Source organism: Alnus glutinosa, chromosome 7 (assembly GCF_958979055.1).
Source record: "Alnus glutinosa chromosome 7, dhAlnGlut1.1, whole genome shotgun sequence".
NCBI lineage: Eukaryota > Viridiplantae > Streptophyta > Magnoliopsida > Fagales > Betulaceae > Alnus > Alnus glutinosa.
Genome location: NC_084892.1, coordinates 20,234,580 through 20,260,775, shown reverse-complemented (window position 1 = coordinate 20,260,775; position 26,196 = coordinate 20,234,580). Strand labels below are relative to the sequence as shown.

The window sequence follows — 26,196 nt, the reverse complement described above, 5'->3', positions numbered from 1 at the left end:
GAGGTGTGAAAAAGGACAGGGAGTCCCCCAAACTTAAACACCAAACACCTGTTAACAAAACTAACAGCAACATTTTCTTATAGAAACACACATCAAAAGGTTAATTGCTGTCAGAAACAAAAATAACATAACAAGAAATCAAATGAAAAATAAAAGAAATCAAATGTACAGAAAGTAAAAGGGAAAAGAAAATTTACAACTCCTTCCCCGATCACGTGGATGTCCAACCAATCCCTTCCACCATTTCTTCTTTAAAATTTGATACCCGTCTAGAAGAATGTGTCGCCTTTTTAGGTGGCCAACTTGCTTGCTTAGAAAGATCTTCGTAGGACGATGGTTCCTAGATTTTTGATCTTCTGTGCATCGATCCTTGAGGCTTTTAGAAGAAGATGGCTTTTGGAGACATTGAAGAATTGAAGCTTGGAGCTCATGAAATGTCTCAAGAGGGATTGTGATGAAGGAATGAGCTTTAGTATTCATTTCCTTGTCAATGAACAAATTTGGATATGACGAGGGCTCTGTGTGCTCAAGGTACTCAACAGATTCTAAGTGCTCACCTCTTCCTTCTCAGACGCTGATGAAGATGTGTTGGGAAATGATATCTCAGTGGTTTCCCCATTCTCAGGTCGTATCTCAGGAGTGGAATCCTATAAAGCCTCATCTTGCTCAGGTACCCAGTCAAGGTCGAATTTGAATTGATCACAGCTCTTTCCAAAAGGACCTTTCAGACTTGGCTCACTAACAATTTTCTCAAAAACTACCTCACTCCCAAGTGTGGCAGTGGCTTGGACATACTCATGATGAAGATTGCTGGAATCATCCTCATCAATCATGTAGTGTACTATAGCCATCAATTGACTTTGAAACTCTTCTTCCTCCATTCTGTTTAACTCAACAGCCAGCCATATGATTAAGTTGTCCTTCCAACCTTTGAATCGCTGAAGTGTTGGCCATAGTGGCATCTTCGATCTCTCGAATGGCTGAGCCATTAACCACGGTGACATTCTTAAGCTCTTGTATGGTTTGGCTAGTTTTCTCCATAAATTCCTTAAGCGCATCCTCCAATGACTACTCTGGTTGTAGAACTTGAATGGTGGATTGGCCAGTTATCTCCATAAATTCCTTCAGCGTATCTTCCAATGATGATTTTTGAGAAAGGGGATCATATGATGAAGGATTGAGGACTTGGTTTTCGAACTGCGGATATTCAAGATGATGCAGATCCTGAAATTGGGGAGCATAATTTCCTATGGCTTGAGCTTGCCACGAGAAATCAGAATGGTTGCTCCAGTCTGGGTTATAAAAATTGGAATTTGAATCGAACCCCGAGCTGGGTGTTCATTTGCTCATATGAAAAATTATAGAATTGTCCCCAGGATGGACAATTATTAGCACTATGATAAGGACCAGAGCAATATGAACATGGTTCATGTGGGTTGAAACTGTAAAGGTAGTTGGTTGGAGCAGGTGTCCTACCACTAGGTGAAGTGATGTGTGTTTTAAAGAGTACTCGCAAGCGCACGAATCGTTTGCAATATAGTGTGTGCAAGTGCGAGGTCGAATCCACAAGGAAATGGTCAAAAGTTAGTGTTTTGCTTAATCAACCTCATTCTAACCTAGTTCCAAGAGTTTGAGGGTTAAACATGCACCACAAATGCTAAGTTAAAGAGGAAGAAATGCAATATGTAAAAAGGGACTAAGGCTAAGGAATTCACCAAACCAAATCCAACAACTCACACTCTTGGTTTCCACTTGAACACTCAAAGAACATTAAGCTTAGGGTGTCATTCAAGTTTCTCAACCATAAACCTTAGAACCATTAAATGAATCCAACTCAAAGATAAATCACAAAGAGTACCCATTTGAAATCAAATCATCCATTGTATCCATTCAAAGAATAAATCACAATGGATATCATCTTTCAAACCGATAAAACAATGTATCCATCGGTTGAAACACATCAAATGTCCTATTTCTACCACCAACCACATTCATTGTAAAAGATAAAGCATTAAATGAATGGAATTTGAACAACATAATGATATAACATTAAATGTGCAAGTAGTACTACAAGAGTGTGAGTGTCATCAATTGAGAGGTTTCATCCTCAACCTTAGTGGAGAGTTCTAGCCTCCTATGACTAAGAACACCACAAAAACTTGAAGAACAAACATGAAAATAGAAGAAAAGCTTTACAAAGAGAAGTATCTAAAGAAAAGAGCTACTGAAATAAACTACAAAATGCACGAAATTAAACCTAGCTACTGCTCTGAGAACTCCTCTAACAAGGAGGCATGACTATGGCTTTATAGAAGGAAATTAGGGTTAGAAACCCATGTAAAATGACTCCTCTAACCCCCTCTAGGGTTCCTCTCTTGCTAGAGACAACCAAGGTCACGAAACCAGTGTGTTATGCTACGAAAATCAGAGGGAGAACTGCATTTTGTCATGGAAAAGCTCCTGATTGGGTGTTCTGGCGCGCTTCTGCAAAAGTAAGTTCTGGGAAATTTCGATCGATTGACTTTTAAGTTCAATCGATCGACTTTTCAGGACTTCCGAATTTCCAAGCATTTCCACATGAAATTTTGCTATTCCTCTCTTATTGACCTATAAAACACAAAAACACAAAAACACAAAAACTAACAAAAACATCAAAAAATAGCAAGGCTAAAGGTCTAACTAATGTAAATCAAGGGGTCCAAATATACAATATTTGGTACTCATCAAATACCCCAAAACTTACATTTTTGCTAGTCCCTTAGCAAAACAAAATGAGAAACAAAATCAAAGCATGAAACATAAATCCTCTTTCGTGGGAGAAACGATTGCATTTAGCATATGCAACAAGCCTTTTAAACCCCTAGGACTCCCTAGTGGACGAGTGAAGTCTCGTGAGGGTTTGCCAGAAATGATACCCACAAACATTGAAATGCTATATTATCAATTGAGCAAAAATTCGCATTAAAACACCTAGCTCACACATCATGAGCATGTTTAACAAAATGTATATCACATCATCATGTTATCAAAAATCGATCGACTCATGGTTGAAAAATTTAGACAGCATGTTCAAAAGTGTAAGGTATTAATAACATAGAATCACGAGGTTTCAATTTTTCTCAAAGCATGTGTATCCAAAAACTCACAGGAGTTCCATCAGATGAATATAACCAAGGCTTAAATGTGCAATTACTTTTATTCATTATTTTTGTGTCGGTTGTGCAATGCTTGACTCCTTTAAGCTTTCTAATTGACCTATGTAACGAGTGTTGGGCCAGTGACTCCCAAACCTGGTGGTTTTAGGGCACTAGATGTAAAACATCCCTAGGGGCTTACTTACTCAAGTAAAAAAGGCTACGAAGTCAAACTAGCCAAACAAACAACCAATCCTGAAATTCTCATCTTTTTACGCGAACACCCAATGCTTAGTGAGGCAAGGGGCCCGGTTACTTAATGAGAACTCAAATTGGTGAAATATTCTAAGCCAATTTTATTTTATTTTTTTATAATAAGCCAAGGTTTCATCAACAAGTCATCCTACAAGTCTCAAGACACACATTCTCAAATCAAATTTCATGCCTCACATATCCTATGCTACCGTGCTTGTGATAAATGATTTAAACATGTCAAGTCTCTATAATCCAACAGATGAGTCAAAAGATTTCAGATTTTAATGACATGCAAAATTCAACATGTTAGACAAACCAATGATATGCAAACCATAGTAATATGTAACCATGCTCAACTAACAATAAAAGTTTTCTTTTTTCGTGAATAAACACAAAATATCAACAAAAACAATAAATGACAACAAACAGACATGTCTATCCCACCCCCAAACTAAAATGACACATTGTCCCCAATGTGGCGAGAGATACAATACCGAAGTGGGTGATGCAAGCTGGGCACACTGCAAGAGAACATTCCCCCCAAACTTGAACGGCAGACATTGTCCTGAAAATCACAACTAAAATAACAAGAAATAAGATCAAATGATAAGGAAAAATAATGAGGGTTGCCTCCCACAAGCGCTAAGTTTTCAGTCTTCAGCCAGACTTTCCATCCTGACGACAATCATTTCGAGTAACTCGGATCCTCCAAAAGGGTCGTCTCATTCTCTGGGCTCGGTAACTCCAAAAATGGCTTCAGTCTTTGCCTGTTCACCTTGAAAGTACTGCCATTCTTTGGATCCTCAATCTCAATGGTCCCATAAAAAAATACTGAATGAACAATGAATCTGCCTGTCCATTGAGATCGGAGCTTCCCTGAAAACAGATGCAGGCGTGAATTGTAAAGAAGGACTTTTTGACCAGGGTCAAAAGATCGTCTCAATATGTTCTGGTCATGAACCTTCTTCATCCGTGCTTTGTACAACCTAGCACAATCATAAGCATCGTTCCTCATCTCTTCCAATTCGTTGAGTTGAAGCTTCCTCAGTGAGCCAGCCTTTGTGAGATTGAAATTCAGTTGCTTAATGGCCCAGTAGGCTCTGTGCTCCAACTCCATTGGCAGATGACATGCTTTTCCGTATACAATATGGTAGGGTGACATGCCAATCGGGGTCTTGAAGGCTGTCCGGTACGCCCATAATGCATCGTTCAAACGAAGAGACCAATCTTTCCTTGATGGGTTCACCGTCTTCTCCAAAATCCTCTTGATCTCTCTGTTTGAAACCTCCACTTGACCGCTCGTTTGAGGGTGATAGGGAGTGGCAACCTTGTGCGTGATTCAATACTTCTTCATCAGCTGCTCGAAGACCCGGTTGCAAAAATGCTTTCCACCATCACTAATAATTGCTTGAGGAGTACCAAAACGAGCAAATATAGTGTCTTTTAAAAACTGAACCACAACTCTGTGGTCATTGGTCTTGCTGGCAACTGCCTCCACCCATTTGGACACGTAGTCCACTGCAACCAGAATGTACAGATAGTCGAAGGAGAGTGGGAAAGGTCCCATAAAATCGATGCCCCACACATTAAAGATTTTGACAATAAGAATGGGGTTGGGGGCATCATATTTCGGCGTGAAATACTCCCTAACTTCTGACAGTGCTCGCATGAGACACAATAAGTGTGAGCGTCTTGAAAGATGGTTGGCCAATAAAATCCGCACTGCAAAATCTTTGCACCGGTCTTCTTCGTGCTGAAGTGGCCTCCACAAGCATGATCGCGACAAAAGGAGATGACACTAGATTGGTCGGGCTCGGGGACACATCTCCTAATGATCTGATCGGGACAATACTTGAATAGATAAGGATCGTCCTAGAAAAAATTCTTCACCATGGACATGAATTTGGACTTATCTTGCAGCCCCCACTGCAAAGGCATTTGACCGGTGACAAGATAGTTTACTATGTCAGCAAACCACGGTGAGTGAGTATGAGCAATATGCATCAATTGCTCATCAGGGAAGGTCTCAGAGATGGGGGTGGCTTCCTAAGTAAAATCTACAGTAATCCTCAAGAGATGGTCGGCCACCACATTTTCGGAACCCTTCTTGTCCTGAATCTCAATGTCGAACTCTTGTAAAAGCAAAATCCACCGAATGAGGCGAGACTTAGCATCCTTTTTGGAGAAAAGATACTTTAATGCGGCGTGATCCGAGTAGATGATGACTTTCGATCCCAACAAGTAGGACCAAAACTTATCCAAAGCTAAAATGACTGCTAGCAGCTCCTTCTCAGTGGTCGAATAATTCAGCTGGGCGTCGTTCAGAGTTCGACTCGCGTAATATATGACATGGGGGAGCTTATCAATGCGCTACCCCGAAACAGCTCCAACCGCGTAGTCTGACGTGTCACACATGATCTCAAAAGGTGTGCCCCAACTGGGGGGCCGAATGATAGGTATGGATGTCAAAATCTTCTTCAAGGCCCCAAATGCCTTCTTGCAGTCCTCATCAAAAATAAATGGGGCCTCCTTTACCAACAACTTGCACAAGGGCCGGGTGATTTTGCTGAAGTCCTGGATGAATCGCCTATAAAATCCTGCATGGCCTAGAAAAGAGCAAACCTCTTTCACCGTTCGTGGAGGTGGAAGGTTGGACATTAGATCCACCTTCGCCTTGTCAACCTCTATCCCCCGATGAGAGATGACGTGCCCAAGTACGATCCCTTGCTTTACCATAAAATGGCACTTCTCCCAGTTGAGCATTAGGTTTTTCTCTTTGCACCTCACTAAGACTAGAGTGAGGTGGTGCAAACACTCCTTAAAAGTTGAACCGAAAACCGAGAAGTCATCCATGAATATCTCAAGAAAATGCTCCACTATGTCAGAAAAGATGCTGATCATGCACCGCTGAAAGGTAGCGGGTGCATTGCATAACCCAAAAGGCATGCGTCGGTAGGCGAACGTCCCAAACGGACAAGTGAAGGTCATCTTCTCTTGGTCTTCGGGGTCCACGGGGACCTGGTTATATCTGGAATAACCATCCAAAAAGTAGTAGTACTCGTGCCCAGCCAACCGCTCCACCATCTAATCAATGAACGGAAGAGGAAAATGGTCTTTCCTGGTGGCGGTAGTCGATGCAGACTCTCCATCCAGACTGAACTCTGGTCGGTACCAACTCGCCCTCCTTGTTTTGCACGACCGTTACTCCAGCTTGCTTGGGCACGACATGAATAGGGCTCACCCATTTGCTGTCAGAAATTGGATAGATGATCCCTGCATCCAATAACTTGATTACTTCTCCCCTCACAACTTCTTGCATGGATGGGTTGAGCCTTCTTTGTGGCTCCCTCGATGGTTTGGCGTCTTCCTCCAAGTGTATCCTGTACATCACCATCGAGGGGCTGATTCCCTTAATGTCGTCAATGGTCTAGCCTATAGCTTCCTTGTGCTCTCTTAATACGTCTAACAACTGCTTTTCCTGAGCAGCATGAAGATCTGAAGCTATGATTACAGGCAAAGTCTCTTCTGGACCGAGGAACTTATACTTGAGATTGTCCGGTAGGGGCTTAAGTTCCTTTTTTGGAGGCTCAGGTACTGCTGCCTCCTCTTTCTCATTGCTTTCTAGAGGAGCAAACTCCAAAATGGCATTGGCTTGCTCAAGTAATACATCCAAGTCCAAATCCACTCCGAACTGAGCAAAGCATGCCTCTAGGGGGTATTCAGTGCTTGATTCTTCAATAACTTCCTTTATGATCTCCTCAATCAAGTAGGCACTTCTGATCTCATCGCATTCCCTCGGCTTCTTGCTGATGTCAAAGATGTTCAGCTCCACTGTCATATTGCCGAAGGAGATCTTCATTACCCTCTTCCTACAATTGATCAGGACGTTAGCCGTAGCTAAGAATGGTCGCCCGAGGATCATCGGTATTTGAACTCCAACGTTCTGTACCGGCTCTGTATCTAGCACTATAAAATCCACGGGGAAATAAAAACTTGTCGACCTTGATCAAAACATCCTCCACGATTCCCCATGGTATCTTAACTTACCTGTCAGCCAACTGTAGTGTCATGGAGGTGGGCTTCAATTCTCCTAAACCTAATTGCAGGTAAACTGAATAGGGTAGGAGATTGACACTGGCTCCAAGGTCAAGCAGAGCCTTCTCAATGTGGCTGACTCCTATCGTGCAAGAGATAGTAGGACATCCATGGTCCTTATACTTGATAGACAGCCTACATTGGAGGATTGAGTTGACTTGCTCGGTCAAATAAACTTGGCGTAAGATGGCACTTGCTGGATGGCATCCAAGAACGGGATGTTGATCTGCACTTGCTTGAACACCTCCAGAATGTCCTCGAACTTTCCTCCTTTCTTGGGCACGAGAAGTCTGTCAGGGTAAGGCGCCTTAGGTATAAACGACCTGGGAGGACTCTCTATGGTTGGAGCTAATGTAGATGGCTCGGCATCTCTCTTCTCTGCGCTCCTGCTTCCTTGTCCTTTTTGTGTAGCAGGGTTCTCCTCAGGGTGAACCACTTGGTTGTCTACTTGTTTCTCTGACCAAAGTGTGACAACGGCTTGCACATGCTCCTGCCCATGCACTGCATTTGATGAACTTCCCTCATGGAACTGCAACTTTGGATTCGGCACAGGCTGACTAGGGAGCTTTCCTTTCTCTCTCTCCCCTAGGTGACTAGCAATTTGCCCGATCTGGGTCTACATCTTGGCAATAGCTTGAGTGTTCACCATGGTAGCATTCTTCACATCATTGATGGATTGCCCTGTAAGCTGTATGAAGGCCTTGAGAGTGTCTTCCAGAGTGGTTGTGCAGAAGAGGCAGGGGCTTGAGTAGAGGCTCGGTATGATGGTGCTGGCTGGGTAGGACGACTTTGCTGGTGAACCAGTTGATGAAATCCAGGGGGGTATTGAGTATGGGGTTGGTGAGGAACTCCCCCTTGAGTCATAGGCTGGTTCTGCTTCCATGAGAAATTAGGGTGGCTTCGCCACCCTAGATTGTAGGTCTCGGAAAAGGGTCCATTGGCTTGCTTCCTATAGTCGTTGAAAGCGTTCACTTGCTCCATTGGTGACTCGACAAAAGCTGGCAAAGATGGGCAAGTCTGTGCTAAGTGCATGGGAATAGCACAGATGGAACAACAATCAACGTGGAATGGGTTGGCAGCACAAATGGATTTGCTTACAACTAGAGCTTCGACCTTCTTTGCGAGAGCATCTATCTTCATCTTCAACTCAACATCTTCTTTCACCTCATAGATGCCTCCCTTCTTTTGGATGCGAGCAGCTTTATCTTGACAGCTTGAAAAATCTCACTGTTGGGAATTGTCGGATAACTGATCTAAGGTCCTATACGCCTCCTCTCCCGTCAAACTCAGAAATGCGCCTCCATTCATTGACTCGATCATGCTACGGTTGGATTGAGTCAATCCTTGGTAGAAAAATTGCACGAGTCTCCACTTCTCATATCCATGTGGAGGGCACTTAATCAACATATCTTGAAATCTCTCCCAACTCTCAGAAAATTTCTCATTTTCTTCTTGAGTAAATGAGCTTATTTCCTTCCTACACTCATTTACTTTGGACATGGGGAAGAATTTGTTGTAGAACTTGTTCAGCAAGTTCTCCCAAGAAGTGATGGAACCAGGCATGTTTGAATCCAACCATGCCTTGGCTCTATCATGGAGTGAGAAAGGAAATAGCCTAAGATGCACAGACTCTTCAGAAATTTTTTGAAATTTGAAGGTGGCACAGATGTCTTTGAATTTCTTCACATGGCTATAAGGGTTTTCGAGGTCCAACTCATGGAATGCGGGTAGGAGTTGGATGACCTGGGGCTTAAGGTCAAAGCGAGTGGCATTGGTTAGGGGTAACACTATACATGAAGGAGAATTTGTTGCAATGGGTGCAAACAAATCCCTAAGTGTCCTAGTATGATCAACGTTTTCTCCCCGATTCCTCTCATTCTCACCCGCATGCATGTTATCTTCCATCTCAACAGAATTTCTAAGCCTTCTCCTAAGAGTTTTTTCAATCTCGGGATCTAAAGATGTCAAGTCTAGATTCAAAGATCTTCTACCAAGCATACACCAACGTACAAACAATTATTTAACCAAAAAGACAAACAAAATAAATAAAGAGAAGAAATTGCAAATGGGGGACAAAATTCTCCAAGGTACAATCTAGGTTAGTTCCCAGGTAGATGAGGGGGGTCACACCAGACTCACTTAAATCCTAAGACCTTTCCTTGCCAGAATTCACCTTTTGACATTACCTTTAGATAGCTAAGTAGACTCACACTAGCAAATATATATATATATATATATATATATATATTTGAAGATTAAAAGAAAAATAGCACAAACAAATTAAGAAAAATGAAGACTAACACAAATGCATATAATGACACAAAGGTAGCAATAAGGGTAAAAATTAAAACTTACAAGATTGGACCAAAAAATGTTTTGGCAAAAATTTCTGCTACTGAACTTATCCAAGAGCTGCCTCCTGTGTTGAAGTCGATCAATCGGATGTACTAGTTGATCGATTGATTGTTGATCGATCGAATCCTTGGTCGATCGATCGAATCTTTGAGATTTGTAGGACTAGGAACAGAAACAGAAATAGAACAGAAATTCTCTTTTTTTTTTTTTTGCACAAATCAAAAACTAATAGACAGTAATATGAAGCAAAAAACTACACAAAATTTTTAATTAAACTAAAATAAACTAAAAGAAATCAGACAAACAGCAAAATGATGTAAAACAGAAACAAAATATGAACAAAATAGACTAGAGAAAAGAAATACTTACCTGGTTTTGAGCTGCTGCTGTCTGCAGATTGTTCACTCGATCGAAGTTTAGTTCGATCGATCGACTTTTCGCTCGATCGAATTTCTTCTCGATCGATCGACTTTTCGTCAGGCGAGTGTTCCCTCGATCAATCGATCGAAATATGACTCGATTGATCGACTTTTCAAGGCACTCAGTAAGTTGCAGCAGCTGCAGAAACAAATCCGGGAGAAACAAAAGAGAAACTTAGAACACAAAACAGAAGCTAAACAACAAAAAAATGAAACAAAAATCTATCTAACTAGTAGAAAAACAAAATCAATCAAACAAAAACCAATTTTTGAACCGATATCCCCGGCAACGGCACCAAAAACTTGATGTGTGTTTTAAAGAGTACTTGCAAGCGCACGAATCGTTTGCAATATAGTGTGTGCAAGTGCGAGGTCGAATCCACAGGGAAATGGTCAAAAGTTAGTGTTTTGCTTAATCAACCTCATTCTAACCTAGTTCCAAGAGTTTGAGGGTTAAACATGAACCAAAAATGCTAAGTTAAAGAGGAAGAAATCCAATATGTAAAAAGGGACTAAGGCTAAGGAATACACCAAACCAAATCCAACAACTCACACTCTTGGTTTCCACTTGAACACCCAAAGAACATTAAGCTTAGGGTATCATTCAAGTTTCTCAACCATAAACCTTAGAACCATTAAATGAATCCAACTGAAAGATAAATCATAAAGAGTACTCATTTGAAATCAAATCATCCATTGTATCCATTGAAAGAATAAATCTCAATGGATATCATCTTTCAAACCGATAAAACAATGTATCCATCGGTTGAAACACATCAAATGTCCTATTTCTACCACCAACCACATTCATTGCAAAAGATAAAGCATTAAATGAATGGAACTTGAACAACATAATGATATAACATTAAATGTGCAAGTAGTACTACAAGAATGTGAGTGTCATCAATGGAGAGGTTTCATCCTCAACCTTAGTTGAGAGTTCTAGCTTCCCATGACTAAGAACACCACAAAAACTTGAAGAACAAACATGAAAGTAGAAGAAAAGCTTTACAAAGAGAAGTATCTAAAGAAAAGAGCTACTGAAATAAACTACAAAATGCACGAAATTAAACCTAGCTACTGCTCTGAGAACTCCTCTAACAAGGAGGCATGGCTATGGCTTTATAGAAGGAAATTAGGGTTAGAAACCCATGTAAAATGACTCCTCTAACCCCTTCTAGGGTTCCTCTCTTGCTAGAGACAACCAAGGTTACGAAACCAGCGTGTTCTGCTGCGAAAATCAGAAGGAGAACTACTTTTTGTCATGGAGAAGCTCCTAATTGGGTGTTCTGGCGCGCTTCTGCAAAAGTAAGTTCTGGGAAATTTCGATCGATCGACTTTGGGCAAAATTTCGATCGATCGACTTTTCAAGACTTCCGAATTTCCAAGCATTTCCAAATGAAATTTTGCCATTCCTCTCTTATTGACCTATAAAACACAAAAACTCAAAAACTAACAAAAACATCAATAAATAGCAAGGCTAAAGGTCTAACTAATGTAAATCAAAGGGTCCAAATATACAGTATTTGGTACTCATCATGAAGCATGTTGTGCAGAAAAATTACTATAGTCATAAAAATCCATGCTTCACTTGCACCCTATAGCATACAAATATCCCACAAAAGAAATGAACCAAGTTTTTTTTTTTTTTTTTTTTTTTTTTTTTTTTTTTTTTTTTTTTTTTAACAAAAAGAAAAATACAAGTGGGGTAGACAAAATTTTCTAAGGACCCAAGTTTGTTCCCGGGAAAGTGAGGGGGGTCACACGGACCTCTTAAGTCTCAAGACTTTCATAGTCAGAACTTTCACAGACACTTGAATAGCGCCGTAAGACCACATTATGAAATTTTTTTTGATAGACAGAATTCTCTAAGGACCTAGGTTTATTCCTAGGAAAGTTAGGGCGTCACACAGACCTCTTAAGTCTCAAGACTTTCCTAGCCAGAACTTGTTGAGACACTTAGATAGCGTCGTACACCACCTTAGCAAATTTTTTTTTTTTTTTAAATAACCAAAAAAAAAAAAAAATTAACACAGAAGTACAAACAAATACACCAAAAATTAAAAACTTTAACTTAAAAACTTACAAAATGGACCAATTTTTTTATTTTTTATTTTTTGGGCAAAGTTTCAACTACTGATCTGCCGCAGGTGGTGTCCTTTGCGTTGGTGTGCTTGAGCACAATTCTGTGGATTATCTCACCAAAGCTGCAAAACAATGACAAAAACTCTTTTTTTTTTTTTGGTTAGACAATGAAGCAAAAATAAAAAGAAACAAAAATTGCAAGAAGAAAAATAAAAATAAAGCAAAAATCTACCTAAACTAGTAGAAAAATAAAATCAATTTAAACAAAAATCAATTTCACACACACACAAATATCAAATAATTGTTAGAAGGATCATTGATTTGGATATGAATTCTATTCTTCCTAGGCATGGAGAGAGATCTAGTGGAGGTCAATCGAACGAAAGCAACATTTGAGAGTGCTTTGGTTGTATTTTGTGGCTTTGTTTAAGATATTGTTTAAGCTTTGTTTTGTATTAGAGGGTAAGAACTTCAGACAATTTTCAGTTTCAGAACTTTGAGTTAGTAAACCTCCTTTGACATGTTTATCAAGGTTAAATAACTTTGTGTAAACAATGAAGGGAGTAAAATTATCTAACGCTATTTCATTTTTAAGTGTATGCATGATGTAAAGAGAGAAAGATATGCAAAAAATTATGGCGCTAAAAGACTCAAGTGATGGATGATTTCCCTTCGTCCTTCGTTTTTTACTTTTCCACATCTTTAGAATCTCTGAAATTTCTCTCCGCGCCATTCTAAATATGGAAATTTGGTTACGTAACAGTGTTATATGCTTAAAATGTTAATTATTAGGCTGAGACATTGTTGGGCAACTTGTCATTAGTTTCTTGAAATTTGTCAAAGTTAGTTCCTGAATTTCTTTTGAATCATCTCGCTTAGATCTCAAGTTTGATTTTAGCAATCATTGGCATTGCTTTTGTTGACTACAATACTATGATTGTTGTGAGACTATTTGAATCAAGTTGTTCTTGGTCAGGTGTCATGCATGGTTCTGTTTAAATTCTGTTCCAAATTTGTAAATTTTGCTAGAGAACTTTTTATTTTTGTGAATTCTTAAACAGGGATGTGATATTCGAACTACGTTTGAAGAAAATGAAAGCAAAAGGAATGCAGGCATTCTTAGCACTTTTGCATCTTTGAGTACAAGTAGTTCATGTTTATTTCAAAGAAAATCATTTTCTTGATAGCGAAACATAGAGGGCTGATGGGAAAACCAAACTTGGATGATAAAATGCAAAAGCAGAATAAGATGTCCAAGTTAATTAAGAATGATGTATGTGCTTTGAGGTTTTTATTAGTTTTTAGAGTAATTGTAGCCATTTAAAGTCTTTTCTTGGTTCATATTTTATAGTTGGTTTTCTTATATATACGACTTTGTATAATTCAAAAAATAGTTGCTGGAAATTTTCTAATAAGCTATGAATGGGGACCATATGAGAATTATGTGATGGATGTTGGTGTTATGGTGTGCAAAGAAACTTGTGTAGCAAGTATGATCCGAACCTGTGAATTGTAGGTGACTGAAATTGCTATAGACATTCATGAGATGATTTCATTTGTTGGGCAACTTGCTTGTTTGTAATTGATTTTAGATACCCGTTGTCATGGGTTTCCTGAAATCTTTTTTAAGGTATAACATGTCTAAACTTTGAAGCTATTAACTTATTCATGCATTCTTAAGTGTTGTATTAGCTTATTACGGTTTAACATACTTATTTTTGGATATTTTACTCTATTTCGTGTAAGAAAAGTGAAAAAGGTATGAAAAACATTAAAGTCTTAGTCAAATGCTCTATGCATCCACATACATAAAATTTGACAACTTTGCTACTTAAAGTATATTTTGATGCATAACTTAGAGGTAAATTTGAACACTTGTTGCAAAATTTAAATGATATGCATACCTTATCCCTTCAGTTTTTTGGGTAATCATGATGTTCATTTTTGCAGATACGCTGTCATGCAAAGCATACTACTGCGATGTCATGCAATGTGTGTTTTAGTTTAAAGATTTGGGGTTGAAATCCCTATGTAATTTAAGTCCAATTTGAACTTAAGTTTCTAGGCTTGAACATATATGTTTCTTGTATTCATAATTTTAATTGAATGTAAATCATATTTTACTCAAATACGGTGTAAAAACACTTATATGAAAAAACACTTGTATTAGCGGCAACCCAAAATGTCGCCTCTATTGATAGACTAGGCAATAGCTCGGTCGTTGCTATTGATTGATCAATAGCGCCGATATCTCAGTTGCTGCTATTGATTGACCAATAGCGACGATAGCTTGGTCACAGTTATTGATAGACCAATAGCGGTGATAGCTCGGTTGCTGCTCATGATAGAGCAATAGTGGACAGAAAAAAGTTTAAGCGGCGACTTTTGTTGCCGCTGTTGAGTGATCAAAAGCGGCAACATGGTGGGTCTCCGCTATTTATCATTTGCGTCAGACCATCAGTGGCGACAATAAGACTTTTAGTAGTGACAAAATGTCGCCACTAATAATCCTTTTTTTTTTTTTTTTTTTTGTAGTGAATTATATGTTTGGCATGTAAAGTTTGTGAAAGAGGCAACAACTTCATTTTAATGGAAAGTGATTGTACCAATAGCTTACGCCAGATACTTTTGGAACTCCTTGTTTTCCACATGGGTTTCTGACAAGAGAAATAACTATTGTAAAACTAGTGATGGAGGAGGCGGGGCAATTTCTTGAAAAAATAAAAAATTTATATGGTTGAAAAAATAAATCTAAAAAAAATTATTTTTAGCCCACTGGACCCTTCTCAACCAATTATGTTGGCCCTACCCAATAAAAATTTTGGCCCTATTGACTAAAATTTTCTAGCCTTACCTAATTAAACCTAAAAAAACGCTCTCTGGTCAAACTACAATCCACAAGAGTCATAGGACCATTTGCAAAAAAAAATTAGAGAACAAAATTTCAAAAAAATTGACCTCACTCATACACTCCTCACCTAACCTCGTTGTCTGTCACTAATCCCATCGGCAGTCGGCCAATAGCTGTAGGCAGATTGCTTCAGTGCTTCTTCTTTGTTTTATCTCCATTGGTGACGGAGCAGCTGCTTATTGGACGGATTGCTCATCTCGGAGACATGAACAATTAGATTGTAACTTTGTAAGTTCTCAAAACGGTAATATTTTCTTCATTTTTTCTGGTCATTATAAGCTACAACTCATATGGTGAAGAACTGAAGAAGAAAATGTGAATAGAGGACAGGAAAAAAAAAAAAAAAAAACCTTGAACTGGCTGAACTTGAGTTTGGAACAGGAAAAGTCAAAGAACTAAGATTAAGATTCTAAGAACCAACTCAATGAACTGACGAAGTAGAAGAGGATTAGAGGAAGATTGGATTTTAGAAGAGGAAGACTCACTGTGTCTGTCTAGAAGAAGAGTCTAGAGAGTTAGAGACAATAGAAAATATGAGAAATAAAGAGGTTAGACTGACTAAGGAGAAAAGACTAAAAGAGGATAGTAATTTGTACACTCCATCTCCACTGACTCGTAAATCGTGAGAACAGTGAGAGTGAGAGTGATTATTTGTGTCATTGTGTGGATGGTAAATCTACGAAATTACTAATTTGTGTTGTTGATAAATTATAATAATGTTTAAAGTGGTATTTGAAATTTGAGAAAGTTTTAAACTTTTAAAAAAGGGTGTGAAATTGGAATCATTGTCAATTTGTTATATTGTAATTTGTGAGTGAGTTTTGTCACTTTGAATCATGATATTCGTGAATGATGGCTTGGAAGTTGGGGAATGGGAAAGTGGTCCAAGTAGAGTTAATGGTTTAGTTAAAAAAGAAAAAATGGGTGAGGGTGAGAATTATTAAATAGGTTAAATGGTTTGTTCAATGATTATTGAATGCCTTGTTGATGATTTTTATTTTTTTAGTTTTTACTTTACAGTATTATAAAATTTGAATTTGGAAAATTTTTATTTAATCTGATTTTTACGATACAAAACAACAATTAATTTGCAATATAGAAGCAGTGCAAAACAACCACTCAACGCAAGTCGCACTTTTTAATGTTAGTTTTCTAAGCCCAATTCCAAATAAAAGTGGTATTGCAATTTGGATATTATGGTTATTAAATATTGAGAATATTGGTTATTATAGTTTATAAGTCTAAATAATTAATTGGAGAATTTGACACATGAAAGCTATTATATTCTATTATTCTTTATGTGAGTTTGTTAATTGCTAACTTACAAATATTTTTTCTTACTTTTCTAAAGACTCCAATATAACTATGTAAATTTATTTGTAGATGATGGCAAAGTCAAATACAATACTTGACTTTTTCAAAAGAAAAAATGCACAAAGTTCAAATGCGAATGTTGGTGATGCATCATCGCCAACTTCTGATATTATAGTTTTTGAAAATTCTTCTAAAAAATCTCGAAGAGTTGATGTCAATGAATTTGGTATTAGTTCATTGGAGTTTGATCCTGGATTGCGTCGTCAGATATGGGAGTTTAACGTTAATCAACGGGATGAAATTCGACGAGCTTACATTAAAGCAGTTTGTACCAATATATCCTCCCAAAGTATCCAAAATCTGGAGATGAAAATCATCTTTGTAGATTTCAACCTTCGTGGTTCAATCTATTTCCTTCATGGCTTGAATATTCGTGCGAAAAAGATGCATCATTTTATCTATCATGCTTTCTCTTTATAAGCCATCTGGGCATCCTACGCAACTTGTATTCACTATAGATGGATTCAAGAATTGGAAGAAAGTTAGAGATGGAAAGAATTGTCCTTTTCTCAATCATATAGGAAAAGATCCTAATTCTCACAGAATTGCAGAGAGGTCATACGAAGACTTGATGAACCAGTCTCAACACATACAAAATGTGTTTGAAAATTTCACTTTTAAACGAATTGCAAACAATCGACTGCAGTTAAAAGCCTCAATTGATGTTGTTCGAGTGATTGCATTCCAAGGTGTTACTTTTAGAGGTCTGGATGAAAGTGTGGATTCATTGAATCGTGGAAATTTACTTGAAATATTGAATTTGATGGTTTCATATAATGAACAAATTTCTGAAGTGATTGCTAAAGCTCCAAAAAAAATGCTCTTACACAACACTAATGATACAAAATGAAATTTTACATAATTTTTCATCCAAAGTGAATGAGGCAATTCGCAAAAAAATTGGTAATGCAAAGTTTTGCATAATTGTTCATGAAGCTTGTGATGAGTCAATGAAAAAACAAATGGCTTTAGTTTTAAGATTTATCGACAAAGATGGTTTTGTGCGGGAACCTTTTTTTGGGCTTGTTCATGTCTTTAATATTGCGGAATTAACCCTACAAAATGGTATATATTTTGTATTGTCTCAACATAAGTTAGCCATTGAAAATATTCGAGGACAGGGATATGATGGCGCAAGTAACATGCAAGGTCAGTGGAATGGGTTGCAAGCTTTGATTTCAAATGACTGACCATATGCCTACTACATTCATTGTTTCACACATCGTTTGCAATTGGCATTAACGGTGACATCAAAAGAAGTTATTCCTATTCATTAATTTTTTACTAATCTGAGTTCTATTGTCAATATTGTTTGTGCCTCATGCAATCAATTTGAAGAATTGCGGATTGCCTAAACTGCTAAAATTGCTTATGATGAGATTGAGAGTGGGAGGGGACTTAATCAAATTTGTACTTTTCAAAGGGGTGGAGATACTCGTTGGAGTTCTCACTTGAGATTAGCTACTAGCTTAATCAAAAAATTTAGTCCAACTTGTGAAGTTATTCTTAAAATAATTGATGTGGGAACTACTTCTTCCCAACGAGCAGAATCAAATTTAGTTCATTAGGTAATGACTTCATGAAAGAAATGATGTAGATCCTGAACATCTATGCCAAGAATTGCAATCAAAATCTCAAGACATTTTAAGTGCCATGCATCTTGTTTCATCCACTAAAGCGTATATCCAACAATATAGAGATGATAAATGAGATGATTTACTTACCAATGTGAAGTTATTTTGCGAGAAACGCAACATAGATGTCCCGGATATGACTGCTTGTTATGTTGAGAGACGAGGTCGAGCTCGCTATCAACAAAATGACTTTACAATTGAGCAACATTATCGAGTGGATATTTTTTGTGCTGTAATAGATTCTTAAATGTAAGAATTAAATCGCCGGTTTAGTGAGCATGTGGTGGAGTTGCTTATTCTCGGCTCAGCTCTTGATCCCCTCAAGCCGCACGTGACTCTTTTAGAATTGATGATATTTGTCAGTTGGTAAACAAATTCTATCCACAAGACTTTCATGATCTTGAAAACAGTTGGAAATATAAATTAATCATTATAAGCATAATGTAGTTCAACATTGGAGTTTCCAAATATTGTCAAATATTTTTGAATTGTGCCAATGGTTGGTTAGTACCCGAAAATCAACTATCTACCAACTTGTTTTTCGAGTTATTCTACTTGTACTTACTCTTCTCGTTTCTTCCGCAACTACAGAACAAGCATTTTCAGCCATGAATATTGTCAAAATTAGGCTTCGCAACAAAATTGAATATGAATTGTTGACAGATTCTCTAATGGTGTACATTGAAAGAGAAGTTGCTACAACAATTAGCACAGATTCAATCATAGATGATTTTCGAGATTAAAAAAAAAAATCTAGTTCCATTTTGATAGGTGTTTTGGCTAAAATTTGATGTATTATAAAACACTTATTTTGTATATTTTCTTTTGTTTATTTATTTATTTGTCAAAATAGAATTGATGCTAATTTCGTTTTTATATATTTATTTCATCTTCAATCTTAATATATTTCTTATTCATGCTTTGACCCTTACTCCTATTTTAATATATTTGTAATTCATGCCTTGGCCCTTGCTCATAATACTTTCTGGCTCCATCCCTGTGTAGAATTTTTGTATAACTTTAACAATTTTTTTTTCTTCTTCAAACTAACCATTAAATCTATTTTCCTACATGTGGGTTCTACATATCTAATGGTTGATTTTTTTAAAAATAGTTGTTGGAATTGTATAATAGTTGTACAGAAGTTATAAACGTATATGTTTCTTCATACATTGCCACGTGGGCGACGCCATTGTAGTGTGGGAGACGGAGAGGAGTGAAGGGAAAAAAAATAAATAATAATAAACAAACTTTTATTGTGTGAAACAGTGAATATTCATTGTCCATTCTACAAGAAAAAAACTACAATTTAGCTAGCTATTCTATCGGAGAGAAAAAGAAAAAGCTGATAATTATAAAAAATTTGCCTACCCGAGATGTTCTAAGCTGGATCCTTGGTACTTGAGAACAAATACTGACACGTTTACTCTACAATAAGACAGCTCATCACTTAGACATCTACTCTCTTCTTTCCTAATGTGCCGGAGAACCCAGATGGTGGGTGGAGGATGGTTGGGTGACAGCTTTTTCTTTGATGCTTTGCTCAAACTTAGTGAGGGATTAAAGAAAAAGGATTTTCGTTTTCAAATATAGTACTATACAGGTATTCATGACGCACAGGCTCAGCTGCACAAAAAATAAAGAAAAAAAAATGTTTTTTTTCTTTATTCTCATAGTTGTCAAGATCAAAAATTCAAAGAGCTTCTCATTGAAAATGGATTTTTCAACACTTCCTTGTCAACCAAGCTTCGGGTGTTTGGTAGAAATGGACAAAAAAGAGTAAATCCTCACCCTTCACGAATTCATTTCCAGTGAGAATCAGAGTCAAATTTGTTAACCTGTAAAACGACGCGTTTGAGATGACATAACATGTGTACGGCCACATAAATTGTCTTCGACATGACACCACCATATATTCACACCAACCGGCCACCCCGTCTCGCCAATTATGGGGTGGCCAGCTCAATTTTTTTTTATTATAAATTTATAAATTTATTGACCGTCAAAGAAGTAGAAAAATTTATACAAAATGAGTCATTTGCTACACGGATATGCCACAAATAATTATTTATGGTAATGTTTGATAAAGGTGGTTGAGTTGAACTTTTTTTTTTTTTTTTTAAGAGAAAGAAGTGATTGATGTTGTATAAAGTAGAAAGAATTTGAATGGAAAAAAGTAAAAACATTTTGTATTGTAGTGAATTTTTTTTATTTGAATAATAATAATTTTTTTTAATATAAAAATTTAAAAAAATTAGAATGTTTTGAAATTGATTATATTTTAAAAAAGCGACAATAGAAGAGGAGATTGGGATATTTGGTAACAAACACCCCTATTACTTTTGAAATTCTTTTGGCAACCATGATTTCAAAAACAAATATGATTCTGTTTTTTATTTTTTCAAAAATAAATCATATTTTATTCAATATTTTCTCTAATTTTATCTCACAAAGTCCAACCTTGAAATTTGCACACCAAATAAGAATTGAATTTTAATTTACAAAATTAAACATCCAAACGTACGGACCAGCATTATTTGTCATAACAACCTTAAACTATAAAAACCAATTTAACAATTTTTCCTAAAACAAAATCTATAAGGCCAATTGAACTTGCACGTAAAATCAAGATGATATTTAGCACATTTGATCAATTATATTAGACTACCATGCACAAACAACGGGCTTGGTTGAAGACACATCTTGACGTTGTTGGTATCACGCTAATTTTATAAGTGGCTGACACAACGTGTAAAAAATGTTACTCTTAACATAAATTTATTATACTTATTTCACTTTAGCTGACGTAGCGTGTGAGTAATGTTACTCATGTCAATTACCACTTTTTTTTTTAAAAAAAAAGTCACTTAAATATGATACATCAATTAACCGGTATGAAATGAGTATAAAAGGTAGGGTTTCTTTATTTTATGAGTAATGTAAATTCTACACTTAATTCACACCAATTTAATCACAATCAATTCATACCGTTAAGGTGGCATAAATAAACGGTATGGAAGTTGAAAATGGTGTTGATCGTGTGTACCCCAATTTTCAAATTGTTTTTTAGTGTTTAGTGTTAGTACAATAAATTTATTACGAATTTCCATAGCCAAATAATTATGTCACCCATTATACCATCTTTTGAGTTTATTTTCCGAGTTTCGCTCATAACTTCATATAACAACAACCTCCCTCGTTTTTGACCATCCTCCTTATTTATTGGGTGTCTCTTTTTTCTACTTTCAGATTCTCACGTACGTTCACACGTAGACCCTGAACCCCGGAAACATGCAAGAAGTTTTCCTTTTTGTTGATTATGGATCCACAAACCCATGCAGCTGTCCTTTATTTTGGTGTATATATATGTATATGTAACCAGAAACACCTATTTTCTTTCAAAGCATCCTCAGCAACAGATATTCACTGTCTCCCCGCCTGCATCTGCTTTTCTTGAAACTCTTTGGCTCTAAAATATCCAAAACATGAAGAATCCAAGCAAACCAGCTGCCTTTGTATCAAGCCTCTTAATCTTTGTACTTGTTTTCTCATATTTAACATCAACAACAGCTGAGCATGAAGAAGTTGGTAATGCAGAAAACACATACGTATATATAGATAGATAGATAAACATGCTTTCTTTCTGTTTTCCCCTTATTATTAATATGTGAATCATATATATGGTGCAGAGGATGAGAGGGAGTTTGAATATAAAGAAGGAAGCGAGAAGGGGCCAGGTCATTGGGGAGAAATCCGGAAAGAATGGGCACCTTGTAAGAATGGAGGCATGCAATCTCCCATAGATTTGTCAAGTGGGAGAGTGAAAATAATTGAAAAGTTAGGGGAGCTAAAGAGGAGCTACAAGTCTTGCAATGCCACTCTCCATAATAGGGGCCATGACATTTCAGTAAGGATCCAAAAACTTCTTCCATTTTGTTTATGATAAATGATATTGCTGATTATCTTTTCTCCTTCTTATTGTTTGAAATTCTGTTGCAGAGATTTTGTTTGTTAATACATTATATATGTCATGGATGCAGGTACAGTGGATAGGTGATCGTGCAGGATCAATACAGATCAACGGCACTGATTACTTTCTCAAACAAGGTCATTGGCACTCACCTTCTGAGCATTCCATCAATGGCCGGAGGTCATTACTCTCTCTCTCTCTCTCTCTCTCTCTCTCTCTCTCTCTCTATATATATATATATATATATATATATATATATATAAATGTTTAAAATAGAAATAGTTCAACATCTTGATATACAAATGTTGTGTTTTAATTGGTAGGTATGACTTGGAGCTGCATATGGTTCACGAAACCAAGGATCTCAAAAAACTTGCAGTTGTTGGACTCCTCTACAAGATTGGCCAGCCCGATGCTTTCCTCTCAAAGGTGCAAACCGCCAAGAATTTTGAATTAAGATTTCTTTTTCCCTTTCTTATATATTATATATAATTAGTTTGTGGTTTGGAAATATTTTAGACAGAAGGTTTTAAAAAGTCTTGAAAGAAGAGAGTATCACGTGGAAAAAAGATAAAAAGTTTAGTTGATATTTATAAGGCCCAACTTACATCAAAATATTGCTTTAAAGCAAGCAATATTTGTTTTTATGATCTAGCTAGTACGATGTGAAGTATCGGATGCACATGAGTGCATGTGCTTGGCAATGGGCTGTAGAGCGCCTTGATGCATACTTGGCTTTTGGACGATCCTGATCATGAGTTCCTGATCATAGAATGCTTCCAATGTAGATCTAATTGATTTACATGACAATTAATAAAGTAAACTATAAGATTAAATTGAGTTTGATCTAAAGATTAACATTAAATAATCATTAATAACAATTACAATCTAATGATTATAATTAAATAACCATTAATTATAATTATAATTTAACAGTCAACATTAAGTGCATGTCTATTAATATTTGATGTTAAGATTATAATCACCGTTAGATCAACAGTTAATTGTGAAATTAAATGCCTTTTAGTGAACATGCATTAAAATTATTGATTTAACACTATAAAGAGCCTGCTGCAAACCAGTTTTACAACATATAAAATTCTCTCTTCTTCCATCTCTCTTTAAACCTTTTGTAGATTTAAAATTCGAGTCTCTCTTTTGTTAGAATAGTAACTCTAAGGATGTTCTAGTTTGGTTTCGCTTTGTGAAAAAAGAAAAAAAAAAGAAAAAAAAAAGAACTACATAAATTTTTGAGCTCTATTATATCTTGAAAAAATATTTGTCATAACCCATTGCAAATCAATTGGCCAAAATTGGTAGAAACAAATAATTTTTTTAGGCAAACTGATCTCTCAGTAGCACACATAAAAGCTTGTCATTTCCTGTTTTCATTTCTGGTTCTACATTACCAAACAAGGTTGGTAGGACGTACGGAACTTTCCAGCTCAATAAGACAAAATTTCCCAATGAAAAATGATCACCATGCATATGGAAGTTTTCAACTCATTCATCAATGTCCAACTAAAACTTTGCCCTCTCCAAAATTGTTGTCTAACATGTTATTAATTTGGGATTTCAGTTGATGAAAAAAGTAGTTGCCATGACTGACAAAAAAGAATATAGAAGAATGGGGATGATTAATCCTGCAGAAATCAAGATGGGTGGCAAGAAGTACTACAGATATATGGGCTCACTCACTATTCCTCCATGTACCGAAGGTGTTATTTGGACAATCAATAAACTGGTATATTCTTGTTAAATATATATATTCATTTATGATAATAGTCATATAACAGCCTAAAGAATAGCATTACTTTATTTAAAAATTGACCTCAGATAAGGACGGTCTCAAAAGAGCAAGTGAAGTTACTTAGAGAGGCGGTCCATGATGTAAGTAACAAAACTTAGCTCTTTAATCTATAATTTATGGCAAATATCAAATGAAAAAGAAAACTGTGATCATTCATTGGTTTATCTGATGAACACGTACCATATAATAGACAACTTCAAGCTTTTCTAACTTCAGTAATTTATATAAATTGCAGTATGCTGAGACGAATTCAAGACCAGTTCAACAAGTCAATCAGCGTGAGATCCATTTATATGGCCCAAACCCATAGAGCTTCTAATGATATTTTTGTTGTATAGTAAACTTAATTTTAATAACATATTTTTGTAAGTTATTAAGTGACTTGAAGAGGTTGTGTCTTTTGGGTTTCAAGAGTTATTTAAAATAGGAATTACATGGGAGTTATATATATGAGATGTAAATGAATGAAATTAATGTGAAGAAGTTAGAAATGTCATTTTTATATCCTATAAATACCCATGTAAGCAAGTTATTTTTAATCAAGTTGAAGAATAGAATACAAAGTCCTCTATCAATTTATTATCTCTCTTCCTTTTTCATTCTCTCTCTTAGTGTGTGTCTGGTTTTCAATTTCCAACAAATTGGTATCAGAGTACAGCTTATTAATCCTAGAAAAATGGCCAATTCAACCTTTCCAAAGACAATTTTGATAATTGGTGCATTTGTATGAAGGCATTGCTTGGATCGTAAGATACTTGAGAGATTGTAAAAAAGGCTACGATGGGCCTCGTGAAAAAGCTCATTTGAGTCCTGAAAATAAATATTAACTTCTAAAAGAACCAAGTGTGTATTTGTGTGCAACAAAATATCTTAAATGCGGAATTTAAATAAGACAAGATAGTTGTTGATGAAGTGGAAACTTTGTGAAGAGGAAAACCACTCTGGGACAACCAAACCCAAGAACTCCACTATCCAAAAACTAAGCAAGTTACAAAGCACTCGTACTCACAAAACCAATTGCAGTAGTCATACCTTTAACTATAATACGAAGCCCATCGTGAACACTTCCCAACCAAGTCTCATACTTAAAGGGGTCTTTGATGGATTCATTTACCTTAGGGCCGACCCCTAAGATAGACTTCACACGAACTGTTGAACACACACCGGCAACGGCTAGAGAGCTAGCGGATCTTCGATTCTCCCTAAACACTCTCTCCAAGCACTATGGAATTCGATACAGAATTCATACAATTTACAAGCCTAGAGCCCTCTATTTATAAGCTTACATAAATTCTAAATTTGGACAATTTCAGGCTCTGACTATCGGTCGTCCAGACGGCAGTTTAGCCTCGTTCGGACGGTCTTTTGCGACAGCCTTCCAGAATAGCACAAATCTTTCCATAACATGTATACGTCTGGACGGCTTGGCCGAGCTTCCGGACGATCTTCGCTATAACTCATTTCCGTATTCAAACGGAACACTAGAATATTCTGAAATGCTGGACAGCGTTTGGACGTGTTGTCACGTCTGGAATTCGATACAGAATTCATACAATTTACAAGCCTAGAGCCCTCTATTTATAAGCTTACATAAATTCTAAATCTGGACAATTTCAGGCTCTGACTATCGGTCGTCTAGACGGCAGTTTAGCCTCGTTCGGACGGTCTTATGCGACAGCCTTCCAGAATAGCGCAAACCTTTCCATAACATGTATACGTCTGGATGGCTTGGCCGAGCGTCCGGACGGTCTTCGCTATAACTCATTTCCGTATTCAAACGGAACACTAGAATATTCTGAAATGCTGGACAGCGTCTGGACGTGTTGTCACGTCGTCCGGACGTCTTGCAGAAACTTCCCAAACAGTGTCAGCTTCTAAAATCCAACTTCGTGTAGAATTTGGAAAAGCTTGACCTATTGTCTGAACGTCTTCAACTCAATCTGCTAGACACTTCGGGGCATCCGGACGCCTTCAAAGGCTCATCTGGATGGTTGCACAAGAACCGGTTTTCCTATCTTGGAATTTGCAAAGAATCTTCATGGACATCTTTTCGAAACTTGTGATCAGTCACAAGTTTTGAAATGAACACTGTCCAAATATATGATGACTCTGAATAAGAACTGATCATCCTGTTAATTTACAACCATTATATAA

The 26,196-nt window shown here is 36.9% G+C and overlaps 2 protein-coding genes across 2 annotated transcripts; one reads left to right on the top strand and one right to left on the bottom strand.

The window, feature by feature from the left end:
- Positions 1–1,068: 1,068 nt before the first annotated feature.
- LOC133873308 (uncharacterized) lies at positions 1,069–4,506 on the bottom strand. Its single transcript, XM_062311027.1, has 3 exons — positions 4,383–4,506; positions 4,165–4,265; positions 1,069–1,197 (listed from the first exon to the last, which is right to left on the bottom strand). The coding sequence occupies exons 1-3, from the start codon at positions 4,504–4,506 to the stop codon at positions 1,069–1,071; spliced, it is 354 nt and encodes a 117-aa protein (XP_062167011.1).
- A 17,241-nt stretch (positions 4,507–21,747) lies between these two features.
- Positions 21,748–24,352, top strand: LOC133874204 (alpha carbonic anhydrase 7-like). Its single transcript, XM_062312067.1, has 7 exons — positions 21,748–21,846; positions 21,954–22,169; positions 22,303–22,412; positions 22,556–22,661; positions 23,812–23,976; positions 24,069–24,122; positions 24,278–24,352. The coding sequence occupies exons 1-7, from the start codon at positions 21,748–21,750 to the stop codon at positions 24,350–24,352; spliced, it is 825 nt and encodes a 274-aa protein (XP_062168051.1).
- The last annotated feature ends 1,844 nt before the right edge of the window (positions 24,353–26,196 follow it).